At 47.0% G+C, this 17,268-nt stretch overlaps 1 protein-coding gene across 1 annotated transcript in view; it reads right to left on the bottom strand.

The window, feature by feature from the left end:
• sapcd2 (suppressor APC domain containing 2) overlaps positions 1–16,489 on the bottom strand; it is a 29,745-nt gene extending 13,256 nt beyond the window's left edge. Inside the window, exons 1-4 of the mRNA XM_087998575.1 lie at positions 16,153–16,489; positions 10,027–10,371; positions 6,251–6,378; positions 868–1,014 (exon numbers count right to left, since the gene is read on the bottom strand). Of these exons, the coding sequence (XP_087854701.1) occupies positions 868–1,014; positions 6,251–6,378; positions 10,027–10,371; positions 16,153–16,489 (957 nt within the window). The remainder of the gene's footprint in view (positions 1–867; positions 1,015–6,250; positions 6,379–10,026; positions 10,372–16,152) is intronic.
• Positions 16,490–17,268: the final 779 nt, after the last annotated feature.

Raw genomic sequence — 17,268 nt, 5'->3', positions numbered from 1 at the left:
TTGTATCTGGAGCTTAATGTGGGTAAGTGCGAGGGTATCCATTTTGCCTGGAAAAACAAAACGGCAAATTATTATTGAAATGGGTAGCAGATTCCCAGTGCAGAGAGATCTGGGTGACTGTGCATGAATCACAGGAAGTGGGTATGCAGGTGCAGCATAGAATAAGAAAAGCAAATGGAATCCTGGCATTTATTGCCAAAGGACTGGATTATAAATGTGAAGAAGTATTGTTACAAATATGTAAGGTGTTGGTGAGATCACACCTGGAGTATTGAGTCCAGTTTTGGTCTCCTTACTTGAGGAAGGATGTGGTGACACGGAAAACAGTTCAGAGGAGATTCATCGGATTGATTCCAGGGATGGGAGGGCCGTTGCACGAGGAGCTTGTACTCTCTGGAGTTCAGAAGAATGAGGAGGGATCTGATTGAGGGATATAAAATACTAAAGGGGATTAATAAGATGGACTGGCCCTTGTGGGACAGTCTCAAGCAAGTGGTCACGGACATAGAGTGAGACGAGGTAGGTTCAAAACGGAGGAGAAGTTACTTCTCTCAGAGAGCTGTGGAACGTCCAGCCCCAGAGTGCAATGGAGGCAAAATCAATCAACAGATTCAAGAAAGGGCTAGATACGTTTCTAATGAAAAGAAGGATAAAGGGCTATGGGGAGCAGATCAGCTATAGTCATGTTAAATAGCAGAGCAGCCTGTTCCTGCTCCCAATTCCTATATTCCTCCTCTCAAATCCAGTCCAATGCCTGTCCCCAGAGATGGGTTTTTATGAGGTCCACACAAAGAGCAGGGAGCGTGTGGGGTTTACAGTTTGGTGGTCAGTTCTTGTCCATTAGCTGCTCTCCTGTGAGCCACTCACACTGCCACTGGGCGACTTGCTGACATCTTTCTGTCGTTCCCGGATTGCCCGGATCTGCTGGAAGTACCAGCCTCGGGCACAATCGATTACCTCAAGGCCCTGCAGCAGAGCGTCCTTTTCCTGTTCCAGCTCCTTCATCCGCTTCAGCTGCAGACAACATGAAAAGAGTATTAGCAGCAGGAAACAGCCAATCACAGTGTAGTGCATCAGGAAACAGCCAATCACAGTGCAGCCCCTCAAACACTGTCAGGGAACAGCTAATCATGGCACAACCCACCAAAACCCCCACTAAGCAAACAGCCAATCGCAGCGCAGCCTGCCAAACTCCATTGGGAAACAGCCAATCACAGAGCAGCCTTCCCAACTCCATTGGGAAACAGCCAATCACAGAGCAGCCTTCCCAACTCCATTGGGAAACAGCCAATCACAGAGCAGCCCACCAAACCTTGGCAGGAAACAATCAAAGGAGAAAGTGGGGACTGCTGATGCTGGAGATCAGAGCTGAAAATGTGTTGCTGGAAAAGCGCAGCAGGTCAGGCAGCATCCAGGGAACAGGAGAATCGACGTTTCGGGCATGAGCCCTTCTTCAGGATCAAAGGACAGCCTGGAAGTTATTGCGCATGTTAAACTAAAATTAAATGTCTGTCAATTCTGTGGCCAAGGGAACTGATTAAATTAATACCGACACTTCTGTTCCTGAAGCAGCATCTAGTTTCACAGAGATCACTTCCCCCCCACCGGTCTGGTGAACCTAGAGCACGGGGAGCAGTCTCAGGAAAAAAAAGAGGCCAATTAATGCAGCTAGAATTTTTAAAAACGTTAAAGATTGGATTGGGAGTAATTGTTGACTGTCATAAAGATCACCAATGTTCTTTATAGAAGGAAATCTGTCATCCTTACATGTTCTGGCCGACACGTGACTACAGAACTCACAATAGCATATCTGATTCTTAAATGCCCACTGAAATGACTCGAACTGTTATATTGACTTGCTGTGGGGTTCAAAAGAAATGAAACCAGGCAGACCACCTGGCATTGATCTACAGCCCTGTTGACCCTGTAAAGTCCTCCTTACTAACATTGGGGGATTTGTGCCAAAATTGGGAGAGCTTTCTCAGACTAGTCAAACACACGGAATCATACCTCACAGACAATCTCCCAGACACCATCTTCACTGTCCCTGGATATGTCCTGTCTTACAAGACAGACTCAGCAGAGGTGGTGGCACAGAGGTCTACATTTGGGAGATGGTTGCCCTGGGAGTCCTCAACATTGACTCCAGACGCTATGAAGGATCGCGGCTTTAGGTTAAACATGGGCAAGGAAACCTCCTGCTGATTACGATGTACCGTCCTCCCTCGGCTGATCAGTCGGTACTCTTCCATGTTGAACAGCACTTGGAGGAAACGCTGAGGATGGTAAGGGCACAGAATGTGCTCTGGGTGGGGGATTACAATATCCACTACCAGGAGTGGCTTGGCAACAGTACGACTGATTGAGCTGGTCAAGTCCTAAAGGACATAGCTGCTAGACTGGGTCTGAGACAGGTGATGAAGGAAAAAACATACTTGACCTCATCCTTACCAATCTGCCAGCTGCAGATGCATCTATCCATAACAGCATTGTAAGAGTGACCAATGTCGATAAAGTGTGGCGCTTGACAAGGTGTAACCCTTCATCAGGACTGACATAGTCATACTCATGGAATCATATCTTACAACGTCCCAGATACCACTATCACCATGTCCTGTCCCACCGGATAGACCAGAAAAGTCAGTGGCTCAGTAGTGATGAAGGGCACGAAAATCGACGTTTCGGGCAAAAGCCCTTTTAAAACAAGTTCCATTTGAAGACAGTTCGGTTTCTGCACGAATATTGCAGGTTTTGCAGATGAGCAGTCGAACCTGGTCTGATCACATTTCAAACCATGAACTAAAGCTCGACTCTGGTGGGACTTGAACCCACAACCTTTGAATAGCAACGTTAACATCTGGTTTCCAGCATCTGCAGTCCTTGTTTTTACCCAGTCCTGATGAAGGGCTAGGTCTGAAACATTGACTCTGCTCCCCCTCAGATGCTGCCTGACCTTACTGTGCCTTTTCCATGATCACACTTTATCAAATCTGACTCTCCAGTATCTGCTGTCCTCACTTTCTCCTGAGAGTGACCAATGCATAGCCCTTATGGAGACAGAGTCCTGTCTTCACACTGATAATAACCTCCATTGTGTTGTCTGGCACAATCACTGTGCTAAATGGGAAAGATCTAACAATTTAAGACTCGGCAAGAATGAGGCATCATGGGACATTAACAGCAGGAGAATTGTACGCCAGCACAATCTGTAAGTTCATGGCCTGGCATATTCCCGCACTCAACCATTACCATCAAGCCAGGGGAACAATCCTGATTCAATGAAGAATGGAGGGCATGCCTGGAGCTAACCTGGAAATGAGGTGTCAACCTGGTGAAGCCACCAAACAGGACTGCTTGCACACCAGATTGCATAAACAGCAAGTGACAGACAGAGCTAAGCGATCCCACAACCAACGGATCAGATCTAACCTCTGCAGTCCTGTCACGTCCAGCTGAGAGTGGTGGTGGATGATTAAACAACTCACTGGAGGAGAAGAACTATCCCCATCCTCAATGATGGAGGAGCCCAGCACGTCAGGGCAAAAGGTAAGACTGAAGCTTTCACAGCAATCTCCAGCCAGAAGTGCCAAATGGATGATCCATCTCAGCCTCCGTCAGTGCTCCCCAGCGTCACAGATACCAGTCTTCAGCCAATTTTAGTCACTCCAAGTGATGTCAAGAAATGGTTGAAGACACTGGATACAGCAAAGGCTATGAGCCCTTGACAACATTTCGGCAACAGTACTGAAGATGTGAGATCCAGAGCGTGCCGTTCCCCTAGTCACTGGCATCTACCTGACAATATGGAAAATTGTCCAGATAAGTCCTGTACGTAAAAAGCAGGACAAATCCAACCTGGTCAATTACCGCCCATCAGGCTACTCTCGATCATCCCCAGCGCTATCAGGCAGCACCTGCTCAGCAATAACCAGCCCAGTCAGGCCCAGTTTGGGTTCCCCCCAGGGCCACTCAGCCCCTGAGCTCATTCCAGCCTTGGTTCATACATGGAGAAAACAGCTGAATCCCAGAGGGGAGGGGAGAGTGACAGCCGCATTTGACCAAGTGTGGCGCCGAGGAGCAGAACTGGAATCAGTGCTGCAGATGCTGAAGATCTGAAATAAAAACATAAAATACTGGAGAAACTCAGCAGGTCTGGCAGCATCTGTGGAGAGAGTCAAACAGAGTTAATGATTTGAATTCCATAACTCTTCTTTGGAACTGAAGAGGGCTGAAGAATGTCAGGAAAATAGACTTTTTATTTTTGGAATCAATGAGTATCAGATGCAAACTTGTTGGTTAATTAGAGTCACACTGGACACATACGAAGATGGTTATTGCTGTTGGAGGTCAGGCAGCTCAGCTCCAGGACGTCTCCGCAAGAGCTCCTCAGTGGCTTAAACTCAACCATCTTCAGCTGCTTCATCAATGACCTTCCCTCCATCATAAGGCCAAAAGTGGGGATGTTGGCTGATGATTGGACAATGTTCAGCACCATTCGAGACTGCTTACATACTGAAGCAATCCATGTTCAAATGCAACACGATCTGGACAATATCCAGGCTTGGGCTGACAAGTGGCAAATAACATTGGTGCCACACAAGTGCCAGGCAATGACCAGCTCCATCAGGAATCTAACCATCACCCCTTGACAGTACCACTGAAATTCTCATCATCAACATTTTGGGGATTGCAATTGACCAGAAACTGAATTAGACTTGTCATATAAATATGGCGGCTACAAGAGCAGGTCAAAGGTTAGGAATACTGCCGTGTGTAACTCACCTCCTGACTTCCCAAAGCCTGTCCACCATCCACAAGGTAAAAGTCAATAGTGTGACGAAATGTCCTCCACGTGCCTGGATGGGTGCGGCTCCAACAACACTCAAGAAGCTTGACTCCATCCAGGACAAAGCAGCCCCCACTTGATTGGCACTGCATGCACAAGTATGTACACCCCCACCACCAACACTCAGTAGCAGTAGTGTATGCTACCTACAAGATCCACAGCAGAGATTCACCAAAGATCTTCAGACAGCACTTTCCAAACCCACAACCACTTCCATCGAGAAGGACAAAGGCGGCAGATACTTCGAAAGACCACCACCTGCAAGTTTCCCTTCCAAGCTATTACCTACCCTGACTTGGAAATATATCATCATTCCTTCATTGTCACTGGATCAAAATGTTGGAATTCCCTCCCTAAGGGCATTGTGGGCCAACCCATAACAGTTGGACTGCAGTGGTTCAAGAAGACAGCTCACCCCCACCTTCTCAAGGGCAGCTCAGGATGGGTAATAAATGCTGGGCCCAGCCAGCGATGCTTATGTCCCAAGAACAAATGAGAAATCTGAAAGGGGCAGATTTTGAGTTTTTTTAAAAAGGAATTAAGAGACATATGAAGAGAACAGGAATGTGGCGGAGATCCTGATTGTACTGAGTGGGGAGCAAGCTCAATATATCTGACTCACACAGCTACCTGTTAATGTTCATCAGCAGAGGGATTGAATTCAAGAGTCGTGAAGTGATGTTGCAGCTGTACAGGACCTTGGTTAGGCCACATTTGGAGTACTGTGTGCAGTTCTGGTCGCCTCACTTTAGGAAAGATGTGGAAGCTTTGGAGAGGGTGCAGAGAAGATTTACCAGGATGTTGCCTGGAATGGAGAATAGGTCGTACGAGGATAGGTTGAGAGTGCTAGGCCTTTTCTCATTGGAACGGCAAAGGATGAGGGGTGACTTGATAGAGGTTTATAAGATGATCAGGGGAATAGATAGAGTAGACAATCAGAGACTTTTTCCCCGGGTATAACAGAGTGTTACAAGGGGACATAAATTTAAGGTGAAGGGTGGAAGGTATAGGGGGGATGTCAGGGGTAGGTTCTTTACCCAGAGAGTGGTGGGGGCATGGAATGCGCTGCCTGTGGGAGTGGCAGAGTCAGAATCATTGGTGACCTTTAAGCGGCAATTGGATAGGTACATGGATGGGTGCTTAAGCTAGGACAAATGTTCGGCACAACATCGTGGGCCGAAGGACCTGTTCTGTGCTGTATTGTTCAATGTTCTATGTTCTTATGAAGCCCAGAATGGTTCACAAGCCAATGAAGCATTGTTTCCGAGTGAAACAGACATTCTGAGGGGCAGCAGCAATTGCAGCCATGAGAGTCCTGGGGCTGAGAACACACCAAGTGGGTCCAAGACAGCTCAGCCCACATTAACAACCGAAGTCTCTAGCCTGCAGTGAGCTGGCACTCACCCTGTCATAGTCGATCCCGTTGGTTATGGTGTGACGTCGAAGTTCACCACGCTCCCGTCTGTGTTGGAGGCCAGATGCTATTTGACCACAGGAGGCCTCACTTTGGCTGCGAGGCATGTGCCTCCCCTCTGCAGGGAAGGAAAGAGAATTAATAGAAACCATTGCAACCCATGGTGCCAACAGTGTGCCCACATCCCCACTGAGCCACACCAGGGTCAGTGCCTGAATCGCCACAGCCTCCAACAGTGAGGACCACATGAAAATCTCGGTGTTGTGGGATCGCTCCTGCGCCGAGGAATGGGGGTGAAGAGGGCGCAGTTGGCGTCTATGACACTTTCCTGTTCCCAACCACTACGCAGTGAGGCAACAACAGGATTGGGCTCTCAGCTAAACAGGATGCCCTCTGATAGGGCAAAATAAGATGCTTTGCAGAGGCAAAAAATGAGATGCTTCCAAAGATTGAGTTTGCTGGACAAAGACATTAAAGGTCAAGAAACTGAGAAAGGCTTGAACAAGAGAAAGTGAGGCCAGGCAGAGCGAGAGTCAACTTGGAATAAGTGGACAATGTGTAGTGGGAGGGAAGTAAGGACATACAACAGGCAAAAAGGTAATGTGAGAAAAGACAATGAATAACATAAAAAGAAACAATGAAGCCTTTTATAACATTGTAGGGATTCACCCTCTCCAGCCTTGTGATACAAATCACGGCTGGCCCCGGTCTGGCCTCACCTCTTTGTAAACCACAAATCTGCAACTCCCTCCTTGTTAACAGATTCCCCGATGAGAGATCTTCACCTAACTGGCCCAGACATTCCTGCTTTCTGTCTTGAATAAAGGAGCTATGTTTGCACTTTTCCAGTCTCCTGGGACCTTGCTAGAATCTCAGGAATTTTGGGAGATGGATGACACCCCCTAGCTCTGCCACCATTTCTTGCTAAACCCTGGGATGCAGGCCATCAGATCCGGGGAATTGTCAGCTTTTAAATTCCATTAGCTTTCCAAGTACTTTTGCACCCCCCCACCCCCCCTCCCAATCCTCTCCCATGAGAGTGATTGTTTTCATTTCTGCTCCTTTGCCTATCTATCTTCTATCCTTTTTGGGATGCTTCCACTATTGTCCATCATAAAAAGTACTTAGAATCATACAGTGCGGTGCGTCAGTGTCGTGAAGCTATTGGAGAGATAACTTGCCTGCAGCAACAACTTCTGCAATCTCTCTTGCTCTTCTTCAAATTCCCTCATCAGGTTTGAGTTAGAAACTCTCACGATAACCTCATCACCACAAGTGGCGGATGTCAAATTCAGGTTCTACCAGCACCGTGTCCAGTAAAAGCCAATTCGGCCAGTCAGTGCAGGGAGGCATCACAGCACCAGCTGCTTGTGAGCAGTCTTCAGCTGCAGACTGACATTTGGGACCAACTGACTTTTTTAAAAAAAATTAACTATTATTTGGCCAAAGTACTTTTGAGATAACATTTGAGGAATTTAGTTTTTTTTTCCACCATATTTGGAGATGCACCTGTGCACGTACAGGTTAGTTTTCAGGAAGGCAATGGTGCATACTTGCATGGTTTAAACCTGTTATTAACAATCATTACGTCTTTGTTCCAGTACGTTTCGTTTGCATTAAAGCTGGTTCTTTGTTTGTTATTTAAGGAACTAGACCAACTTGTTTCTGAGACTGAGCAATATACAGTTAGTTACAACTGACAACAACATCTCCCCTTCCTAAATATAAACTTTGCTGTGACAAGTGGAGGACTGATCATGGAATCAAATCCAATCACCCCCCCTCCTAACGCGATATAGAGGAGCTGAGTTATAGAAGATGTGCCATACAACAGCAGAATGGAGAGAAAAATTATTGAGAGGTGTCGTCCAGACTGCAGAGAGAGCTGGATATGGTACACCCCAAGACCAGCTCTGCGTCAAATGGTGCTGCGTTGGGAGGTGGTTTGGACTTTGAGATCGGGATCACAGGTTTACAAGATTAGGATATCGGCAATCAGCAAGGGGAGTGCAAACAGCTTCAGGAGGACACAAACTGGTTCAGGAAATGAACAGACTAGATCAGATTGGGATTAAGTGAGAGATAAAAGAAAACAAATTAAAAGAAGGGGAACATGAATCACAACACAATGGAAAGAAATTCCGACGAAAGCCAGTCAGTTCCTGGGCTTCAAACACAGACCACTCTCTCTATTTGCAGTTGTACGCACTTTCGCTTTAAATACAGAATCAAAAAAGGAAAATAATAAACACAATTTAGGCCACGGTTGGAATTCTTTGGACAGTTCTGATCAGCCTGAAATATGAAAATCATAGCAGCATGAAGATTCACCAGGGAGATGCCAGAACGTGGACAAAGCCTAACCAGGCCTCGACAAAAGTTGTAAAATTCTCAAAAACTCTTTCAAATTGAAATGGGGAAAAGATTACTGGCTCCAGTCAGAGGGCATTGGGATTGTTACATGGCTATGAGGAAAGAACAGGATTGTGGAATTAGTTTAGGATTGATACAGGGCTCTGGGGAGAGTGGAGCAGGGAGAGTAATTTGGGGTTTGATACAGGGCTCTGGGGAGAGAGTGGAGCAGGGAGAATAAGGGGGTTTGATACGGTACTCTGGGGAGAATGTAGGGCAGTGGGATTAATTTGGGGTTTGATATGGGGCTCTGGGGAGAGAGTGGAACAGTGGGATTAATTTGGGGTTTGATACAGTGTTTTGGGGAGAATGCAGGGCAGTGGGATTAATTTGGGGTTTGATACAGGGCTCTGGGGAGAGAGTGGAGCAGTTGGATTAATTTGGGGTTTGATACAGGGCTTTGGGGAGAATGCAGGGCAGTGGGATTAATTTGAGTTTCTCTGTCAAATAGGGAACTGGCATAATGGGCCAGTGGGTCCGTGAGATCGACTGACTGCTTAGTTTGGTAGCTACAACAAATGGGAAACAGACAGCAGGCAGGACTGCCCTTGCTAATAATGATTAGAGAATAAACCTGAATAAATTTGTAAATTCTCCTGCAAACTCCAGATTGGCAAAGGCCAGTTGGCTGACTGTATCCCTGCTGGTATCTATCCTATTAGCTCGCCTATTGTCCCATCCCTCACCACCTCACTCCATTTACATCCGATCACACATCGTGTCATAGAGATATACAGCATGGAAAGAGTTCATTCAGTCCAACTCGTCCATGCTGACCAGATATCCAAAATAAATCTAGTCCCATTTGCCAGACCATATCCCTCTTTAATCCTTCTTACTAATATACCCATCCCCTAGATGCCTTTTAAATGTTGTAATTGTACCAGCCTCCAACACTTCCGCTGGCAGCTCATTCCATACACACTACCACCCTCTGCATGAAAAAGTTGCCCCTTAGATCCCTTTTAAATCTTTTTCCCCCCTCACCTTAAACCTATGCCCTCCCCCAAACCAGGGAAAAGACTTTGTCTATTTACCCTATCCATGCTGCCCTTGACTTTATAAACCTTGATAAAGGTCGTCCCCTCAGCCTCTGACTCTCCAAGGAAAATAGTCCCAAGTCTATGATTGATTGATGGAGCAGACTCGATGGGCTGAATGGCCTAATTTCTTGGTCTTATTAAGCCTCTTCCCTATGGCTCAAACGTTCCAACCCTGGCAACATCCTTGTAAATCTTTTCTGAACCTTTTCAAGTTTCACAACATTTTTCCTACAGCAAGGGGACCAGAATTGCACGCGGTATTCCAATAGTGGCCTATTCCTTGCTGGTTTGGTACTTATTTCCTCACTCACCTGCTTCCAGATGCCTCTGCCCATCCAATCCAAGGCACTCGATGGCATTGTTCTGTGCTCCTCTGTTGGTCCTTCTCTGCTCCCCAGTTGGCTCCCGATCACCCTGAGTGGTTTTGCACTGGCCAGGCTCCAGTGAAACATGATCTGGCTCTGTCCGGTTATTGGGAACGTTTGCCGATCTCACCCTCAGCGGCGATTGAGGTCGAACCCCATGAGCTCGGTATTTGTCCGACATCGGGTGGTGACGCTCAGTCGCTGGGCAGGTCTGACTTGAGACCTTGAGCGTTCTCGAGCTAGCCGGGTTCTCACTGCTCCTCCTGTGACCATTCTTACTTCTCTTCCATACTGTAACACAAGAGGCAATGGGCTGGGCTTAAATAAGGCCCCACTGAGGTTCAAAAAAATAACAATTAGATTAGATTACTTAGTGTGGAAACAGGCCCTTCGGCCCAACAAGTCCACACCGCCCCGCCGAAGCGCAACCCACCCATACCCCTACATTTACCCCTTACCTAACACTACGGGCAATTTAGCATGGCCAATTCACCTGACCCTGCACATCTTTGGACTGTGGGAGGAAACCGGAGCACCCGGAGGAAATCCACGCAGACACGGGGAGAACGTGCAAACTCCACACAGTCAGTCGCCTGAGGTGGGAATTGAACCCGGGTCTCTGGCGCTGTGAGGCAGCAGTGCTAACCACTGTGCCACCGTGCCGCCCAATGGCCGAGTGAAACACGAACGACTCAACATCTTCATGCACAACCACAAAACTTCAGGTTAGACAGCATATACTTTCACAACAGGGGTTAGATATAAAGTAAAATCTCCTGCATTCTTTTAAACTAAAAATAAACTGAAAGTAATGATCACCTATTGTGTTTGCTTTCAGTTCAAAAGAAAGTAAAGCTCTACATAGTCCTTATCTAACACTCCCCAGACAGCTACAGTACAGGGATTTTGATACACAGTAAAGCTCCCTCTACTCTTTTAAACTGAAAATAGACAAAGTAAACTGAAATTAAACCTCCCTCTACACTGCCCCATCAAATACTCTCAGCATAGGGAGAGCACAGGGTTAGATACAGAACATAGCTCTTACTTCTGTTTTAAACCAAAAGTAAAGCTCCCTCTACTCTTTTAAGATGAAAGGAAAGCTCCCTCTACACAGTCCCCACCAAACACTCCCAGGACAGGCACAGCACGGGGTTGGATACAGAGTAAAGCTGCTGCTACACAGTCCTCCATCAAACACTCCGAGGACAGGGAGTTATATACAAAATAAAATTCCCTCTACTCTTTTAAACTGAAAATAAAGCTCAGTCAACACTGTCCCCACTGAACAGTCCCAGGACAACATCGAGGTGGATACAGAGTAAACCCTCATGACAGACATTCCCGGAGGAATAGGTGAGACACACATTCCGGAATCGGGCAGAGACAGGATCCATCCCAACTGATTGACGAGGAATTTTACTTCCTGCTTTCCTTTCTCCAGTTTAATGTGAATAGTCTGAAAGTAAGCTAGAGGCAGGCCAGTGCAGCTCAGCAGCATGGAAAGACCATTCTGTATCATTTGGGGAATTATAGAGACTTCACACTGCCCAGACAATCAGGAGTGGAGGAAATGGACAGATAAATAGACAAAGTCTCTTCCCTGGGATCGGGGAGTCCAGAACTAGAGGGCATAGGTTTAGGGTGAGAGGGGAAAGATATAAAAGAGACCGAAGGGGCAACTTTTTCACACAGAGGGTGGTACGTGTATGGAAGTGGTGGAGGCTGGTAGAATTACAGCATTTAAAAAGCATCTGGATGGATATATGTATAGGAAGGGAATATGGACCAAGTGCTGGCAGGTGGGACTAGATTAGGTTGGGATATCTGGTCGGCATGGAGGGTCTGATTCCATGCTGTACATCTCTATGACTCTATGTCTCCAGCTTTAATATCTCGAGCCTTTGGAAAGCTATAAGGAAAACACCTTCAATATAGTCATTGTACTGGAGATTAAAACTAGGTAGCTGGAGAGGGAATGGGTAACTGCCCAACAATTGAAAAAGACCAGGCAGTTAGTCCCTGAGTCTTTCTCTCTCACGGACCTGTTTTCTATTCTGGGCACTGGTGAGAGGAATGGCTCAGAGGGGTACAGCAAGAAACAAGCTTGGGGCACCAGCAGCTCAGCTGTGTAGATGGGAAAGGACACAATGAAAACGAGTGACAAAGCAATAAAGATAGACAATGATGGACAGGGAGCAAGCAAGTATCTCTCCTGCTATTAATGTGTCTTTAGCAGGTTACAATGCCAAATGGTGCCAGGATCACAGATATCAAAGAACAGCAAACAGGTTCTCAATGTCAGATTTAGCGAGCTGGACAAGAAGGTTACAAGCAGGATAGCGAGGGCAGTAATCTCAGGATTACTCCCAGTACCGTGTCAATATTGTTGGCAATTCACACTTTTATTTAAGGACTATGTGAAAATCTGGATAACATGGAACAGTTTGGACTCTCCCTGGCTGTAAAAGGTTTACACCTGCCATTCTTAACAGGCACTATGTGGCCCTCTTAGGGGCCCTGGCACATTTGAAGGTGGTCACAGACTGAGAACTGTGAGAGGGGGGAGCCCCAAGGGTTTATGGGGGGACCTGGTAACTGAACCAATGAAATAACAAAGCAACAATCTTCATTGGAGTCAATAGTTTCCCTCCTGTTTATAATATCTTTCCAACACACCGTTTGAATTTGGCGCACCTCTTAAATAATTGTTTAAGCTCCTCCCACACAGCCTCACTTCAGAGTCCGTCACGAATCAGACTGCACTGGGTTGGTGTCTTCAATCAAGGGTTCTCGCATCTATTATCGCCACACTTCATTATCTGAAGGTCAGCGGGTCTTGCTGGGCCTTTTTTATCCTAGTTCATTTGCTCATTATTTTCCTTGTAAGAAGTGCCTCATGATTATTTTCATAAATAATTCTACCCATGAGCTCCTTGGCAAAAAAAAAACGTGTTGACAGCGTTCAGTGGAATATTGATTGTATGGTTTCATCACATCTCCACAAAACCCATCTTTGCCTGTGTGTTTAAACTGCAGGACTACATTGTCAAATGAAAGCATGAGGTCATTGAAAAAAAACAGTTGGACACCTCACATCCAGATTAAAAGGATAAACCCTTAGATTTCTTCAAAAACCTTGGAGATAATTTCGAGAGAAGGCTAATGCTGAAACAACTGCCTCTTCAAACATCACCGAGATTAGAGAAGGGTCTTGTTGCTTCATACAAAATTGGTAAACGGATTACTAAAACTGGAAATGCTTGCAACATTGGTGAGTCACTTATCCTGCCTTCAGGGTTCATAATAATATCTGAGGTCATTAATTTGTGTGCCAAAGAAGCAATTCCTTTGAGTAAATTTACTGTTGCCAGAAGAATCGATGAGATTGCATGGGAGGTTAGTGGCCTGTTAAACCTCGGTATCCCTGGATTGGATTTTGAATCCATTTGAAACACAATCCACCCAAGTCGAGGCAGAAATTCGAGAGTTTGATTGATCTTCAGAGTGATATAACAGCACGCCATCAGTTCAGTCAGTTTCAAAAACGATTCTTGGATCAAGAGTGACCTGCCGATAAATTTACAACGATGTGGGAAAAAGCCTAAATATTTTTTATTGTCTCTCCCTCAACATATTTGGTAGACAGCGGATTCTGTAAGGTGGTTTCCTTGACAAAACCCAGGAACAGAATTGATATCGCAACACGAGGTGACCTCTGACTGTCATTGACTCATCTAGAGCCTGATATCATGAAACTTGCAGAAAAGCTCCAAGCTCAAGGATCGCATTAGGCCCGAGAGATGTTAAATTGCATAGTCATTTTTAAGCTTTGTCCAATACGTCGGAATGTTCAAATTTTCTTGGTAAATGATTTTCAGTAGTAAATGATTTTCTGTCTATCTGTACGTGTTGTATCTCGGTGTGTAAGGGAGACCCTGGAACCTGAGAAGAGTCCAGGTGGAGTGGCCAAAAACCAGTTGAGAATCACTGGTTTACACCATGTGGTTTCTTGTCAATGAAGTTTAATGTGCACTGCAATCTGCCTGCTATTTACAAAACATTAAATGACTTTGGAGAAAAAAACAAGCAAAGCTTTCAGAGATAACAGATAGGGTTTATGGCCCCCCAATGGCTTTGAAATGACTGAGCTGAAAATGTGTTGCTGGAAAAGCGCAGCAGGTCAGGCAGCATCCAAGGAACAGGAGAATCGACGTTTCGGGCATAAGCCCTTCTTCAGGAATGAGGAAAATTTGTCCAGCAGGCTAAGATAAAAGGTAGGGAGGAGGGACTTGGGGGAGGGGCGTTGGAAATGCGATAGGTGGAAAGAGGTCAAGGTGAGGGTGATAGGTCAGACTGGGGTGGGGGCGGAGAGGTCGGGAAGAAGATTGCAGGTTAGGAAGGCGGTGCTGAGTTTGATGGATTTGACTGGGACAAGGTGGGGTGAGGGGAAATGAGGAAACTGGAGAAATTGGAGTTCATCCCTTGTGGTTGGAGGGTTCCTAGGCGGAAGATGAGGCGCTCTTCCTCCAACCCTCATGTTGTTGTGGTCTGGCGATGGAGGAGTCCAAAGACCTGCATATCCTTGGTGGAGTGGGAGGGGGAGTTGAAGTGTTGGGCTACGGGGTGGTTGGGTTGGTTGGTCCGGGTGTCCCAGAGGTGTTCTCTGAAACGCTCCGCAAGTAGGCGGCCTGTCTCCCCAATATAGAGGAGGCCACATCGGGTGCAGAGGATGCAATAGATGATGTGTGTGGAGGTGCAGGTGAATTTGTGGCGGATATTTGAGGGGCCCTATTCTCCCCCTAGTTACTCTTTTGTCCTTAACGTATTTGTAAAAACCCTTTGGTTTCTCCTTAATTGTATTTGCCAAAGCTATCTCATGTCCCCGTTTTGCCCTCCTGATTTCCCTTTTAAGTATACTCCTACTTCCTTTATACTCTTCTAAGGATTCACTCGATCTATGCGGAAAATGTGTTGCTGGAAAAGTGCAGCAGGTCAGGCAGCATCCAAGGAACAGGAGAATCGACGTTTCGGGCATAAGCCCTTCCTGAAGAAAGGGCTTCAGGAAGGGCTTATGCCCGAAACGTCGATTCTCCTGCTCCTTGGATGCTGCCTGACCTGCTGCACTTTTCCAGCAACACATTTTCAGCTCTGATCTCCAGCATCTGCAGCCCTCACTTTTTCACTCGATCTATCCTGTCTATACCTGATATATGCCTCCTTTTTCTTAACCAAACCCTCAATTTCTTTAGTCATCCAGCATTCCCTATACCTACCGGCCTTCCCTTTCACCCTGACAGGAATATACTTTCTCTGGATTCTCGTTAATCTCATTTCTGAAGGCTTCCCATTTTCCAGATGTCCCTTTACCTGCGAACATCTGCCCCCAATCAGCTTTTGAAAGGTCTTGCCTAATACCGTCAAAATTGGCCTTTCTCCAATTTAGAACTTCAACTTTTAGATCTGGTCTATCGTTTTCCATCACTATTTTAAATCTAATACAATTATGGTCGCTGGCCCCAAAGTGCTCCTCCACTGACACCTCAGTCACCTGCCCTGCCTTATTTCCCAAGAGTAGGTCAAGTTTTACACCTTCTCTAGTAGGTACATCCACATACCGAATCAGAAAATTGCTTTCCCAAAATGCAGCACCTCTCACTTATCGAAATTAAACTCCATCTGCCACTTCTCAACCCATTGTAATTGCATTTCCCAGCTTGCAATAATAGTACAGAGAAAGTCTTCATCTACACTGTCCCCAAACACATTCAGGACAGTGTAAATCTTCCTCGTCTCTTTTAAATGGACTTGTGTCTTGTTTGATAGTGTCTCTATCAAACCCTCCCAGGACAGGGACAGCATCAGGTTAGACACAGAGTAAAGCTCCTCCCACTTTTCCAAACTGACTAATTCTTCCTCCACACTGTCCTCATCAAACAGTCACAGTACAGGTAGATCAAGGAGCTAGATACAGAGTACACTGTCCCCAAACATTCCCAGGCCAGGGTTAGATACAGATTAACATCCCCTCCTTCTATCAAACTATGCTGTTGCAATGATGCCCAGACATACCGGCATTGCTGCTGTCTTGTTGTCCTTTCGGCCCTGGGTACCGGCTGTTCCCGGGGCTGACCAGGGAGGACTGCAGCCCCTGCACGAACCTGTCGAAGGTCAGGTAGCCAGAGGCGGGTGCCACCCTTCGCAGACACTGCAGCACCCCCGGGGGCAGTGCCCGACCAGGGGCGCCCTGGCTCCAGCGGGACTCGATCTCCAAGATGTGAACCGAGCCCCTTCGCCCATCGTCCAGGATATCGAACAGAGTGCGGAGGCTGTGCAGGAAACCCCGGGGCAGTTCCTGGCACGGTGGCCCGCTCTCCAGCTCCACACTGCCCAGAACAAACGACTGCATTGGGGCCAGAGCCACACTTCCCAACACCCCCCACCCACCCCGGTCACTGCCCGCCACACCCCCCCAGCCACCCTCTGGTCACTCTCCCCCTCCCTCCCTCCCTCCTATCACCCTCTGGTCACTCTCCCCCTCCTGCCCCTACAGATCATCCTCTGGTCACTCTCTCCCACCTCCCGTCCACTCCAAGCTGTTCTGATCTGGGATCTCTCTCACTCTTCTTATCCCTCTCCCCTTGTTCTGGGATCTCTCTCTCTCTCTTTGTCCCTCTCCCCTTGTTCTGGGATCTCTCTCTCTCTCTCTGTCCCTCTCCCCTTGTTCTGGGATCGCTCTCTCTCTCTCTCTCACTCTCTCTATCCCACTCCCCTTGTTCTGGGATCTCTCTCTCTCTCACTGTCCCTCTCCCCTTGTTCTGGGATCTCTCTCTCTCTCTATCCCACTCCCCTTGTTCTGGGATCTCTCTCTCTCTCACTGTCCCTCTCCCCTTGTTCTGGGATCTCTCTCTCTCTCACTGTCCCTCTCCCCTTGTTCTGGGATCTATCTCTCTCTTTGTCCCTCTCCCCTTGTTCTGGGATCTCTCTCTCTGTCTGTCCCTCTCCCCTTGTTCTGGGATCTATCTCTCTCTTTGTCCCTCTCCCCTTGTTCTGGGATCTCTCTCTCTGTCTGTCCCTCTCCCCTTGTTCTGGGATCTCTCTCTCTCTCTGTCCCTCTCCCCTTGTTTTGGGATCTCTCTCACTCTATCCCACTCCCCTTGTTCTGGGATCTCTCTCTCTCTCTCACTG

This window comes from Chiloscyllium plagiosum, unplaced genomic scaffold (genome assembly GCF_037043375.1).
Source record: "Chiloscyllium plagiosum isolate Xiang-an unplaced genomic scaffold, Cpla_swu_hap1 HiC_scaffold_21, whole genome shotgun sequence".
NCBI lineage: Eukaryota > Metazoa > Chordata > Chondrichthyes > Orectolobiformes > Hemiscylliidae > Chiloscyllium > Chiloscyllium plagiosum.
The sequence above is the reverse complement of the archived record's forward strand: the minus strand, read 5'-3'. Positions and strand labels throughout refer to the sequence as shown.